General features: G+C 37.1%; 1 protein-coding gene across 6 annotated transcripts in view; it reads right to left on the reverse strand.

Annotated features, from left to right (window-relative positions):
- The window catches only part of RABGAP1L (RAB GTPase activating protein 1 like), a 669,536-nt gene that overhangs the window by 77,689 nt on the left and 577,461 nt on the right, over positions 1 to 14,386 (reverse strand). Inside the window, exons 1-2 of one of the 6 annotated variants that reach the window (XM_043484712.1) lie at positions 10,247 to 11,492; positions 8,342 to 9,079 (exon numbers count right to left, since the gene is read on the reverse strand). The exons of 4 other annotated variants lie outside the window; for them this stretch is intronic. In XM_043484712.1, coding sequence (XP_043340647.1) covers positions 8,342 to 8,452 — 111 coding nt within the window. In that variant the 5' untranslated portion in view covers positions 8,453 to 9,079; positions 10,247 to 11,492. Of the gene's footprint in view, positions 1 to 8,341; positions 9,080 to 10,246; positions 11,499 to 14,386 lie in introns of those variants that run through there. One more of the 6 variants, XM_043484714.1, reaches the window with a different exon arrangement.

Raw genomic sequence — 14,386 nt, forward strand, 5'->3', positions numbered from 1 at the left:
GTTATGTTAGGGGGGACTTCCATGGCAGTGCAGTGGTTAAGGTGCCGCATTTCCACTGCAGGGGACAGGGACTCGACCCCTTGTCAGGGAACTAAGATGGCACATGCAGTGCAGGGGGCCCTAAAAAAAGAATTTCTTTTTACAATGTTATGTTAGGAAATTGTGGACAGAATACAATGTCCTTGACCTTAGATAGAAAAATATCTATATTTTCCTGAACCTCTGAAATCAAAATTATGAATATAGGTAATAATCTACTGTATTATTTGTGACTTTGTTAACATATCAAGCTCTGTACCACTTTGGGGCTTTCTCTCAGAGGTTTCCTCTGCCTGAGCCATTCTTTTTTCCCTTATTTTCCCTTGGATGGCATTCAGATCTCAAATGACACCAGTGAGGCACTCACTGATTACCCAGCATAAAGCCTCTAATTAAACAATTTAATTATACCATTCCATTTTAAGTCTCTGCATAATACTTATCACTGGCTGATAAGTGTTATCATTAGCTAATATTCATGTCTTACCTCTCCAAATAATATAAGATTTGCAATTGATACAGGTCTTTCTACCTCACACCTAGATTCCCAGGGCCAAGAATACAGTACAGCACACAGGAGTAGATCAATGAATATTTTTAATTAAATATTCAACTGAATGCAAATATGGGTGCTAAAAGAAATAAAAAACTAGAATAAGATTTTTCAGTCATTGTGGACAAGCTATGATTTTACAAAACAAAAACTAGGTATTATATATTTCATGTCAATTGCTCCTATAACAACTCCAAAAAGATATTTTGAATTAACTCACAAATCAACCCCACTCCCAGAATCAAGTATAGAAGATAACTTCTCAACATCTGAAACAGGATTTCTAACGACTGTCGTAGCAGCTGGTTCAATCATTTCATATTTAATAGCAAAACAACCTAAGTGAGCTTTAGAAAGTGAATTAATTAAGTCCTGCTAAATGTTAATCTCTTATTTCAAGACTGTGTAAAGGAAGAATCAGTTTGGAATTATATTAATCCATACACATATACCTCTTACTATGTGCTGGGTATTCTTAAATGCTTTAATGTATTAACTGATTTAAGCCTATAAGATACTTTTAACATGCTTCCAATTCACAGATGAGAGAAAGGAAACTCAGAGAGGTCAAGTAACCTGCCCCAAGTAAATGAGCTAATTGGTGGTGAAGTGGGATTTGACCCAGACACTTTGGCTTTTGGGCTCATCTCTAGGCTATGTTACCTTCCCCATCACTCAGATTCTCCCTGAAGAATCTAGAGGTGTGATTAATGGGTAACAACTTAACTCTGCAAATGACAGAACTATAAATTTGAATGCTGTATGGCAGCTACATTCTGCAATGGGAATGAAAAAGCAAAGAACTTGGGGAAAGAGATAAAATAGACGCAAAGAGACAAGCTAATTAGATGGCAAGAGATAATGGAAAATGTTTGCCACTACTAGCCATGCTGAACTCCTGCTCTTGTGTTTAAAGGAACATCCCCTAGTGCCCACATGATAAATTCTGCTTCTTGTTTAAGACAGCTCAAGATTTTACTACCTGCAACTGTAAGAATCTTAACTTATATCAAAACTGATAAACCAAATGAGGGAGGATATGGCTTCCTGTGCTAAACTGAAGATGATGAAATACTACCAAAATATGTTCACTGAAATAACAATCAGAATGTAAAATATTCAGATAATAACATTAAAAAATATGGATGAGTCAATAGCTTTATTCTAATCAATATTTTTGTATACAGAATGAGGATTGAGAAACAACTACTGATTTCATTCTTTTCTCCATCTCTGGTACAAGGAATTGCTCTAAATTTTTTTTCTTTTTAATTTGGCATGTGAGATGAAATTTATGTGCCAACCTGATAAGGAGGAAGTCATTTCAGAAAGCTCACCCTCATCTCCCAGTTATACAACAGAAACTGTAGCTCCCTGAAGACCTCCCTTCTTTCCCTGGTGCAGAGCTGCTAAGCTGGTATCTGTCTGCTAAGAACATTATATCCAGTGCTAATCGAGTATAAACATGTGCTAGTCTGGGTAAAAAGCTTTTGTTAATGGACAAACCACTGAACAACCAAGTCTCTTACAGTGATGCTGTGATCTAGAATTTCTAGATGTGGAACACAATAAAGCCAAAATGGGCCATCTTTTCTCCATTACATGTCTTAATATCCAACTTTCCTATTCAAGCTGACAATAGTAACAATCTTTCCAATTTTAATTTTATAAGGTGGAAAGTTTACATGACAGTAATTTACAATTTATCTCAATCATTTACTCTTCATGTATAGATCAGCTGCTGCTGCTTCCTAAGTAATTCTACTGTACCTATCCACTACAAGAACTGAGCATTGTGCCTGGGCGAATTTCTTTCTTTACACTTTTGCTGCTGAAGTGTCAAGAACTCCAAACTCTTGTCAATTCTTTTTACCTGCTGTAATGACCTTTAAAATTTTTCTCCATGGGCAATGTGGCGCCTGTCAATCCGTTACTGCCCATTCCTGCAATAATTGATATATCTACTCAGCAGATGGTCTCACCCATATAAATCCCTATAATTAATGCCACATTGCCTTCTCACCATCCTGAGGTTCAAATCTAAGCTCTTCTACAGCAGGGGTCCCCAGCCTCTGGGATCTAAAGCTTGATGATCTGAGGCGGAGCTGATGTAATAATAACAGAAATGAAGTACACAATAAATCTAATGTACTTGAACTACCCCCAGACCATCCCCTACACTCTGTCTGATAAAACAGGTCCCTGGTGTCAAAAAGGTTGGGGACCACTGTTCTATACCATCTTCATGGCAACAGACTTCAAGTTTTCTACAAGACTGATATCCTAATAGTGACCCCCTACCAAACAAAGCAATTCACTAGGGCAACCCAACTAGTACATTTGTCCACCCCTTGCCTTCTTCCATGGGCTTCCCTGGTGGCTCAGTGGTAAAGAACTGCCTGCCAATGCAGGAGATGTGGGTTTGATCCCTGGGTCAGGAAGATCCCCTGGAGAAGGAAGTGGCAACCCACTCCAATATCCTTGCCTGGGAAAACTCATGGACAGAGGAGCCTGGCAGGCTACAGTCCATGGGGTCGCAAAGAGTCGGACACAGCTTATCAACTAAACAACAACGCCTTCTTCCACATCCCTATGATGCCTTATCTACTCACCATACTCATCCTTTAGGCTCTCTTCAGGCAGTTACAAGGGGAGACAATTAGAGCTTTCACTCCTAAATGCTTTTAATCCTTGAAATAACCAAGTAATGTAATGCTACTATATCCCTCATTCAGATGCTTAGAGAAACTAAGTAATTTTTCAGTAAGCAGCAGATGTAAAACTTGAACTGGGAACCTTATAACCTTAAAGCCTCTGAAATAGTTAATCCCTCAGCCTTTGCACAAGCTGTTTTCACCCGGCTCAGAAAGGCCCTACTACTTTCCACTCGCTGGCAAACACCTGCTCAGCCTTCAAAGCTTCAATTAATTGCTTCCATCCCCTTTGGAATTCTGCCTCCACACTGAGTAACTATTCTCTACTTCATTCTACCCAATAACAGTAAATATCACCCCCATAAATATTGATTTTGCTTGTCTCTTTTATTTTAATATGAGATCTTTGGGTAAAGGATACTCTATTCATACCCAGCATATTGCAGTAATCCCAAAATGTTTATAACATTACATACTGGATAAAACAACGTTCCCTTCATTATAGATTAAAAAGTTGAAATAATTCAGCAGAACTTAAGTTAACATTTAACCTGAAATACACAAGCTTGACAGACTATGCATTGGTTATTAGGTTTATTCATTTTTAAACATTAAATCATACATTCTGAATTTAAATACATATTCAAAGCTTCCTTCTGGAATGCATAACAAATGTAACAGGTGTGATCTTTTCCCTTTATTTACACTAGTCAAGTATAAAAATAATTAGAAACGGTGGACATGGTAGAGAAGAACACTGGTGGTTCCACTAGGAGACAGAAGGCCCTGACTGAGGAAAACTTAAGAGTCTCCCTCCTTCGGTTGTTATTATTGGTTGTTATCATTCTTGTGTGAGCACCTTGCAATAAGCGGAGGATGAGGAAACGGGTACAATTTTTTCTCAAAATGAAAGAGTTAATTTCAGCCAATGAACAACAAAAGGAAAACCAAGCTGTTGGATTTAAGGAAAGGCAAGAATACTGTGTCCAATGAGGTAGCTTTCTCAATGCTTCTGAGTCATTTTGATTAGACTGGATTTTCACCTTACATACCAACTTATTTACGCTGTAATTTACAAGTTCCTAAGTTCTAATACCACCCTTATGGCAGAAAGTGAAGAGGAACTAAAAAGCCTCTTGATGAAAGTGAAAGAGGAGAGTGAAAAAGTTGGCTTAAAGCCCAACATTCAGAAAACTAAGATCATGGCATCTGGTCCCATCACTTCATGGCAAATAGACGGGGTAACAGTGGAAGCAGTGTCAGACTTTATTTTTTTTGGCTCCAAAATCACTGCAGATGGTGACTGCAGCCATGAAATTAAAAGACACTTACTCCTTGGGAGGAAAGCTATGACCAACCTAGACACCATATTAAAAAGCAGAGACATTACTTTGCCAACAAAGGTCCATCTAGTAAAGGCTATGGTTTTTCCAGTGGTCATGTATGGATGTGAGAGTTGGACTGTGAAGAAAGCTGAGTGCTGAAAAATTGATGCTTTCGAACTGTGGTGTTGGAGAAAACTCTTGAAAGTCCCTTGGACTGCAAGGAGATCCAACCAGTCCATCCTAAAGGAGATCAGTCCTGGGTGTTCATTGGAAGGACTGATGCTGAAGCTGAAACTCCAATACTTTGGCCACCTCATGTGAAGAGATGACTCACTGGAAAATACCCTGATGCTGGGAGGGATTGGGGGCAGGAGGAGAAGGGGACGACAGAGGATGAGATGGCTGGATGGCATCACCGACTCGATGGGCATGCGTTTGAGTAAACTCCAGGAGTTGGTGATGGACAGGGAGGCCTGGCGTGCTGCGATTCATGGGGTTGCAAAGAGTCGGACACAACTGAGCGACTGAACTGAACTGAACTGAAGTTCTAATAATCGTGACTCTAGGCTTTTGTTTAGCTTATCTTAGCAACTACAGTATTGATGTGTATAACCTTATGTTGTGTGTGTGTATGAATAATCTGGATGATAAAAGAGAGATTATACCTGACTTCCTTATCCTTTTTTCTTATCCGTTTTATCAAAAGGGCCTATATAAAGGGATCTGTGATTTTCTTCATTATCATTCATTTTTAAAGGATCAACAGGATACAGCCATATTTGCAAAGTGTGAATCAAGACATTTCTGAAATCAATGGTTGTGCATAACTATCTTTAAAACAAATATAACAGAGCAGGAAAAAAAAAACTGAACATCACATGTAGTAATAGTAAGTATGGTTTAGTCAAATTTTCTTTCAGTCTTGTGTGTACAATGTCGGGAGATCTATTTTTCACCGTGTCTCCATCAAAGATGTCAGAAAGCCACAGAGTTACTTATGAACAAGAAAAGATTCAGTGTCCACACCAAAACCACTGTACTTAATGGCATTACTACCATTTAAGGAATCAAGATAACTCTCATTATGAAACAAAGTCCAATTACAGAAAGATATTAATTAATCCTATACTAGGAAAGTTTCTAAATACCCTTATAAAAGTCAACCTAAACCCAGGGGATTTTATATGTTAGTAAGAATGTAATTTGCTTTACAGTGCAGTAATAAATCACATTGAGAAGCAATTTACTTTATACTGCGGAAAATCTGAGTATTTATCCCTTTTATGCGATTTTTTAAAGGATTCATCTCGGACAAAGCAGAAAACTCAATATGGAATCAAAAGCAAATAATAAATATTTTATCTTACCACAATTTTAGTATAACTTTCCCAGACAAACTAAAACCAAACTATCACTTCCAAAAGATGATACCAGTAAATAAACTCTTTCAAATTTCAAACCGAATAAAAAGAACTAAGAATCTCCAGCATGTTCTGTAATCAATTTAACATCCTAACACTTATACTATTTAAAAGTTCGGTGTATAGAGCTATATTTTGTGTCTTTATCATGCCTCTGAGATTTTCCATGCTAGTGACCAAATTTCATGTCAAATAAGCTCCTGGGCTAAATCCCCTTAGGGGGAGCTGGAATTGCATCAAGGCATAATATATGTCAATATGCAGAATATGGAAGAGTGTTTCCTGGTAAGCACATCAATAGTCATTCATTCATTCATTTTCTCTCTTCCTGTCTCTCTGTACGTGTATAAGCACACATCCCAAGTGTCTTGTATTTATTGAGTATATGAGGCTCCCCATGACCTGGTCACTGCCTACCTCTTCCACATCTTCTGTCCTCTACATTGGGTTACTTTACATCTCTGTTTTTGTTCTTCTCCCCTTTGACCTGTAAAATTCCTACACATTTTTGAAGACTCAGGTCAGATCCCTTAAAAGGACCTTGAAAGGACCATTAGAAAACAGTGAAACTGAATTTTGAATTTTCTGGATAAGTGTTCATGATGGAATATTATAAAATTAATGGCTAAAATGAAGCTTAAAGATTACTCACAACTGTGAACTAACCTATCCTGACTTGGTATATATACATATTTATGGTTAACTAAGGATTGACAATAATCTCCATATAATACATATAATTATAAAAATAGAAATTATGTATATTAAACAGGAAAAGAATGCAATAGGCTGGATATTTTTGTACAAATGAACACTTAGAAAAGTATATTATGGTTTTGTTTTTGCTTTGCTTTTTTGATCTAGCTCATTCTTTTAAACTGTAGCTATAAAACATTTACAAAAGGAGAAAGTATAATGAATTCCTATGTACTCCTCTTCTGTTTCAAAAATTATCAACACCTATTCATTTAGTTTTACCCATATCACCAACCTCTTTACTGGACCATTTTGAATCTTTGCAGACATTAACTATCCTTACCTATCTTGTTTACAATCATTAACTATATCCATACATCTCTCTAAATCATCATTTTAAACACAATCAAAATATTACTGCACACACACAAACTGAGTACTTCTCAGTATTACTAAATATCTAATTAGTGGTCAAATTTTCCCTGACTACCTTATAGATTTTTTTTATGGTGTCATCAGTACACCGAAACAAGGTCAGTATACTGCATCAAGCTAATATTACCCTTAAGCCTTTGAAAATTAACCTATGAGTTACCCCTCCACCTTTTTTTTTAATTACAATATATTGTTTGAAGAAATTGCCACATTGTGTTAAGGTTCCTATGTCTTAGAATAGAGAATTATGGTTTCATACTAGTAAGATGGTGGCTCAATGGTAAAAGAATTCACCTGCAAATCAGGAGACACAGGAGACACGGATTTGATCCCTGGGTCGGGAGACCCCCTGGAGGAGGAAATGGCAACCCACTCCAGTATTCTTGCCGGGGAAATCCTATGGACAGAGGAGCCTGGCGGGCTATAGTCCATGGGGTCACAAGATTCAGACACAACTTAGTGACTAAACAAAAACAACTAGTAAGATAATCGTTATTATTGCTCATTCTGTTGCTTATGATGAGTACTATTGAATAGAAGAGGTCACTATGACAACAGTCAGGAAAGTATGTTTAAAAGATATGGATCAATGACCGATATAAGGATGACATTTACACAGAAGAAACAAACATTTGCAAGGACTTTGTTTTTCTATTATGCCAGGACATGCAAACTAAGACTCTTGGAGAATGGTTAAAAAAAAAAGGTTACAAATTTAAATCCCAACTAAAATTATATTTATAATAGTTCCTAGTAATAATGTAAAGACTGAAAGTTATCTGATTTTTAGATAGCTCAATTCTTAATGTCTCTGTTATGGCCCACTGGTAAAAATGCTCCACTTCAGAAATACTGAATTATATATGTGTAAATATATAGGTAGCCCTCACCTAATAACCATATATGTACATACAAGGCAAACACATGGGAAAATATTATGTTTGGCATTATAAAACTTCTTTCAACCTCACTACATAAAAAAGCATTAACCTAGGTTTTACTTCTGGGACACCTTAAATGTACTACTAAGGTATAATAGTGTTTACTTATACAAATAAAACCATGAAAACCTGTAGACCTTGTTGCAGCTGTAACAATGTCAACAGCAATAGTTCTATTTTAATTCCTAGGAAGTTATGCCTCAACTGCTACACGAGTACAACTATCATATTAGAAAAGAAATAACAGCCCGAGAAGAATGTGCAAGGCCCCACCTACCATAGACCTGGGCTTGCTGATGGCCACCAGACTAGTGAGGAAGTCTTCGTCGTGCAGCTGGCTGAAAACATGGGCGTCATAGGCTACCATAATGGAGATTTCTTCCATCATCTTGCCAGCTGGTCTTTCCACAGCAGCAGCTGCTGTCCCAGCTCCAGATCAGACTACCCAGGGGAAAATCCTATTGCAGCTTGGTGCCAATGCACACACCCACCTGAGTCTGAGGGGGTGGAGTGTCAAAAATCCAGAAAAGGGGAAAAAAAAGCAGCTGCTATCATAGGCTTGTCTAGAAATTCACCCCCAGTAGAAAACTGAGCGAGGTCTCTTTATCTACGGAGGAAGTATATACTATAAACACCTTCTGCATTCTTAACAGAGCAGCTGGAAAATTTAGTTTTTGGAAATCTTCTTTAAACTTCAAAAAAGTCTCCTAACTGGAAATATCCTAGAGCAAATTTGGGGGAAAAAAAAAAAAGGAAACCAAAAACCACAAAAATTGATGTTATGTTCTCGAGAATTTTTTTAAGTTTATCTTCTTACTTCAGTATTACTTATATCAAGATTTGTCTTCTTGGAGAAGATGCAGATTTTCTTACTGCTTATTGGTTTCACGTTCACAGCAAACAAATAGATGGTAACATTTAATTTTTCAGAATTTATAGAATTCTTGGTGTAATTAAAAATTATCTCAAGAAGCGTGGAAAAAAAAAAAAGGTTCCTTTTCCCCTCTGAGTATTTCTGTTAAAAACAAAAAGTACCAAAATATAAAAATGAAACAGACTGCAATTATCAGTTAATAACCATTTCCTCTTCTCCCATTAAAAAAACAACAAATATGTTAAACAGAATTCTTGATTTTCAGAGAATTTAGTTTTCCGCTGTTATTCTGAAAACAACACAAGGTTGTCATTTCTAAACTGATTATTATTCTCCCATGATACAAGTTCTCTTTGTCTATTTTTAAGCTTAGAGATTTCTTTTAATTACCCAAATCAGCAGATAGTAATGAACTACTACTGGTGCCTTAGCTATGAGAAGCGTCTTTTTAAGTACAGCTGAAGACAGTAAATGAACCTCAATGTGCCCTGATGAAAAATGTGAAAACTGACCATATTATCATTACAAGGTTGCCTAAATCACCAGGAAATATAATGGAGGCTAATTCCATGGGGAAAGTATTAAGCAAATAAAAAGGGAGGAGGGCAGATAAAGCTCCTCCCGAAGTTGTTTTGCCAGTATTTCTAATTAAGCTATTATCTTCTCTGCTTTTTCCAGAGTATGACAGTGCAATACTATGAGAAATATTTGTTAGAATTAGAAATAAACTGGGAATGTTTATCTTTAATCAAATACAATGTTTAGTCCTAATTACCCATAGTTGTATTATGTTTTTTAGTTTGCTTGTTTTTCAGAAAACAAGACTTGGAATGAAATTTCTAGTGCCTATTTTTCCTTGTCTTTCCAAAGTATTTCCACCTAGATGAACATGATTACTTAAATAGTACCCTGTTCTATTTAAATGTGATTAGAAGAGTTTTGCAACTACCAGAGCATTCTGGATTACAAACACACGCACACAACACACACACACACACACACACACACACAGAAGTGGGGAAACACCTTACTGCCAGGGAACAGAAGCAAGACTAATAGGCTTATTTTAAACCGAAAATGCAATACTTTAAATAAATCCTCAAGATTAAAACAGCTTCAAACTGTGTTTGACCCATGCTGGAGCTGGTAAAGCATTTTCACTTCATTTTTTTTCCCCCTACAAGGCACTTGTGCATTTTAAGCATTATTTTTCTTAAAAATTCTTCCCGCACTCAACACTGACTAACCCGGTAAAGATTAAATGATCATCAGGAGATGAGGTATTCTAAAGCGTCAGGCAGTTCATACCTTTTTAATTCCTTTTTATCTTTTCAGAAGTACTTGAAAAGATACTGGGACTCCTCTCGTGCATTCACTAGCACCAGAAGGCTTCCGATTTATCTCGCAGGACCACTTTCTAGCTGTGAAAGCAATTCCTCTGGCTTTCATATTTTCCTTGGCTTCAGTGACTCAGTGCTTCCACACTGATATCTGAATCAGGTGCGCTGACAAAGACACCTGTTGTGGAAGGTAAAGAAACCACTTCCCATAATGCCTTATTCCCTGCTGGCAACCGCCCAGGGGCAAACAAGAATTATGACCGCATTTGAGCAGTTGCCTGTGCAGCCTGGGAGAACACATTCAGTTTAACAATAGGTAATCTTCTTGGTTAAGAACACTCATAACCAAGAAAAAAAAAAAAAGAAAGAAAGGACCAGGGAAAACGTATTAAATAGTTTTAGGTGCTGTGTTACAAAGTCATAAAACTTTTAAGGCAGTAGGGCTATAGGAGTGCAAAACACTTTTAGAAACATAATCAAAGGCTGTAAAGACGGTTTTAAAATGACAAAAAAGCTAACCACTTCAAATAATTAAGTCCTTTTAGAGCTCCACGTGGGTTGTTAGTTAAACAATTAGGTATTTTTACAAAGCTCCTGATTTATTATCTTCAAAAGACTGTTCCAATTAGCCAGAGTGCCTTAGAATTATCCGTAACAGTTTCTGTCTCAATCCAAGAAGTCTTCTCTAGTAGCCACACTGCATACGCTTCCTAGAACAAGGGCTCCGTAAATTTTGTATGTATCCTTCATTTTTCTGTCACCCTTAAATATTCCTCCAGATTTTACAGTCTGGGAAACAAAAATTTTAATGTCCCTTTTTCATACAGTTAAATGTATATCTGTGGTCCCCCCAAAAAAGCATACTTCTATGGCTGATTCATGTTGATGTTTGCCAGAAAACAAAATTCTGTAAAGCAATTATCCCTCAATTAAAAAAAATTTTTTTTAGCAAACCAATGATCTATTCTTTAAAAAACTGTCTTTATACTACCTATTTCTCTTTTCCTAAAGATTCTTTTCTCCAGTCTCAGAAATAAACAGCTATTACCCCCCTTCCAGACTTCAGGAGTCATTGTACACAGTCATGTTTACATGCAGTACTTCACTGCCTTGTAAGACATCTTTCTGACTCGTTTGCCTTTTCCCCAGGGAACTGGACCCACGGGTCTCCCCGGATGGTTCCCACCTGAGCTTCTGCAGTCACTGACTTCACACCATTCAGAGCCACTGAAAGAAAGGTATGGGGGGGGGGGGGCGGGGAATTACCTGCAATCAAGGTGTGTACTGCCGACAGCACGAGTTGCTGCTAAAATTCACCAGGAGAGGATTGTGTATTAAATGGGCAGCAGAAAATAAAGCATTTGTGGTAACCAATAGAGGGGCTCCAGTTCCAGCAGGAACAAGCTAGCTGTCTGTCCCAGGGCAAGTCACTTAACCTCCCAAGGTTTCAATTTCCTCGTGGTCATGTAAATTGAGAGGGACGGAATAGATGAGAGGTTTTCCTGTGTGCTCAGAAAGAGTCAAAAGCAGTGTGTCCTTTTCCGCTCCACTAAATAGGCTTATTGGAGGATTTGAAGGTGAGAATACCTTTTTAATCTCTATCAGGATGAATCACAAAGGGTAACATTAATCCCAGATGTTAGGAAAGTACCCCCCACGGTTGCTATAATGTGTCCCAACAAATGCTGTCTACTTTGTACCCTAAATTGGATTTTCTAACATCAACTCTTTTGCTTTTAAAAGATTTGGTGACAGTTGTTGCACTTTTTATTAGTTACTCTTTACAGTCTTTCTATTCAGAAGCCAAACTGGCTACAAAATAATTTTCAAAAGGCTTCTAGATCTCATTAAGATAAAAAAATTAACAAATATTAATAAATATCTCTAATGATTTTTGAATGCTGTTTTTAAAATTTTTTTACACAGATTTTACTCTATTAGCTGATTGTGTTCCAAAGGCTATTCTTCTGGGATTATTCCTATTTAACACAAATATACCTGGGTCATACTAAATGAGCGTGAGTCTAATAAACCATTCCTGGCCTTCAGAGAACATCTATTCTCAAGAGTTAAATTTAGTAAAAGCCAAAATAAAAATCAAGAGAAGCCTGAATAAGATGTGAACATTTTCTATTTCTGTGTTCTCCCCAAATGCAGCAAAGTAAAGTAGTTTAATCATGGGAGCAGTATTTTGTCATCCACGATCAAAGCAGCAAATACATTTAAAAAATGAACACACATCATTAAAAAATTATCTCACCTCACAAGAGTGGCTTTAGAGACCCTTTTTCCCATGCCTCAGGTTCTACCTGTAGAACATTCTCATCACAACAGCCATAAAATCAGGATAAGACAGAAGACAAAACCACCATGACAGAAATATGGCCTAGAGGACAGAAAGGTCTCCTGTGCCCCCACCACATACTGACAAAGCCTGGTAGAGACCATTTTTTTCTTCCCCAGGGGTTCGTCTAATCATTCAGTAACATCTTTATAGATTCAATTAATAATATAATAGATTCAATTCAATATAAATATTCATGAAAATATATAAATATTCATAGAGTATACACAGCTCAGTTTTAACGGACTGTCGCAAAACGTTCATGGCATTGACATAAAGAACTCTAAGAAAGACAAAATTCTACTCTTTCTTAATCACAGAAAAGCAATATTCCAAGGAGGTTTCTCTTTACACGTAGGTGTGCACATTACTAAAACCCAAGTGCTCTCAGTGGAGGAACAAGAGATAAAATGAGAAACCATAGAAATATCAATAGAAGAAAACTTCTCAGAAGATTTTGGATTTCAGAATAGTCCAGTAACATACTGAGTTTTACAAAGGGAAAAAAAAGAAGTAGAAGATAAATTAAAGAAATCTTGGTTCTTTTCAAAATCATGCGAATGTAAATAAAGAAAACCATTATTCTTGTGTCAAATTCCAACCGTTTAGCTCATTATCTTTCTTATCTTTGCCAGTAATTGCTAGGCAAATTCAAAACCTCAGAAAACACAGATTATTTAAAAAAAAAAAAAAATCCCTAGAGTTAAACTAAGAAAACAAAAACCAGGGGGACACAAATACTTGCTTAACAGTTATACTGGGTATCTTACTCCTTTCATTTGCATCTCACTGCAAAGAATGAAGGGGAGGTACATTCCAGACTATGAAAGAGTAGCTGCAAGCTCTAACAAGTCAGCTTTCTACCACATTTGTAACTCTAAAACCCACAGCTAACTATCAAAAACAAGACAACAGGTCCAACATGGAGTTCCTTATGCGAAAGCCCCATGTCACCAAAGACTGCTACAGTTTCTCCTCTTCCAGAAATGAAATCTTAAACCAGGAATCACCTGACCAGCACTAGTTAGGTAATCTGCCTGATACAGCAGGTGAATTTCCCCTAAGGGAAAGTGATCTCCCCATAACCACTCCACTTTTTTGTCCAGTTTAACTTTCTTGGTTCTGCTCCGTTCTGCCTATAAAAGTACAACTCCTCAGAGTGCCATTCTATCTGCTAGACTGGCTGCTTCCAATGCATGAATTGTTGAATAAAGCCAGTGAGATCTTTAAAATTTACTCACTTGAATTTTCTTTCTTAACACAACATATTCACTTAAATTTTACCTAACCAAAATAAATATTTCAAGTGCTCCTAAGCATTCACTGTTGAAGCCTGGCTTAGAGATTTTGAGCATTACTTTGCTAGCGTGTGACATGAGAGCAACTGTGTGGTAACTGTAGCAAAGTAGCACACTAGCAAAGTAATGCTCAAAATTCTCCAAGCCAGGCTTCAGCAGTATGTGAACCATAAACTTGCAGATGTTCAAGCTGGATAGAGAAAAGGCAGAGGAACCAGAGATCAAATTGCCAACATCCGCTGGATCATCGAAAAAGCAAAAGAGTTCCAAAAAACATCTACTTCTGCTTTATTAACTATGCCAAAGCCTTTGACTGGTGTGTGGATCACACCAAACTATGGAAAATTCTTAAAGAGATAAGAATACCAGACCACCTGACCTGCCTCCTGAGAAATCTGTAGGCAGGTCAAGAAGCAACAGTTAGAACATGGAACAACAGACTGGTTCCAAATTTGGAAAGAAGTAT

This window comes from Cervus canadensis, chromosome 13, assembly GCF_019320065.1.
Source record: "Cervus canadensis isolate Bull #8, Minnesota chromosome 13, ASM1932006v1, whole genome shotgun sequence".
In the NCBI taxonomy this organism is placed as follows: Eukaryota; Metazoa; Chordata; class Mammalia; order Artiodactyla; family Cervidae; genus Cervus; species Cervus canadensis.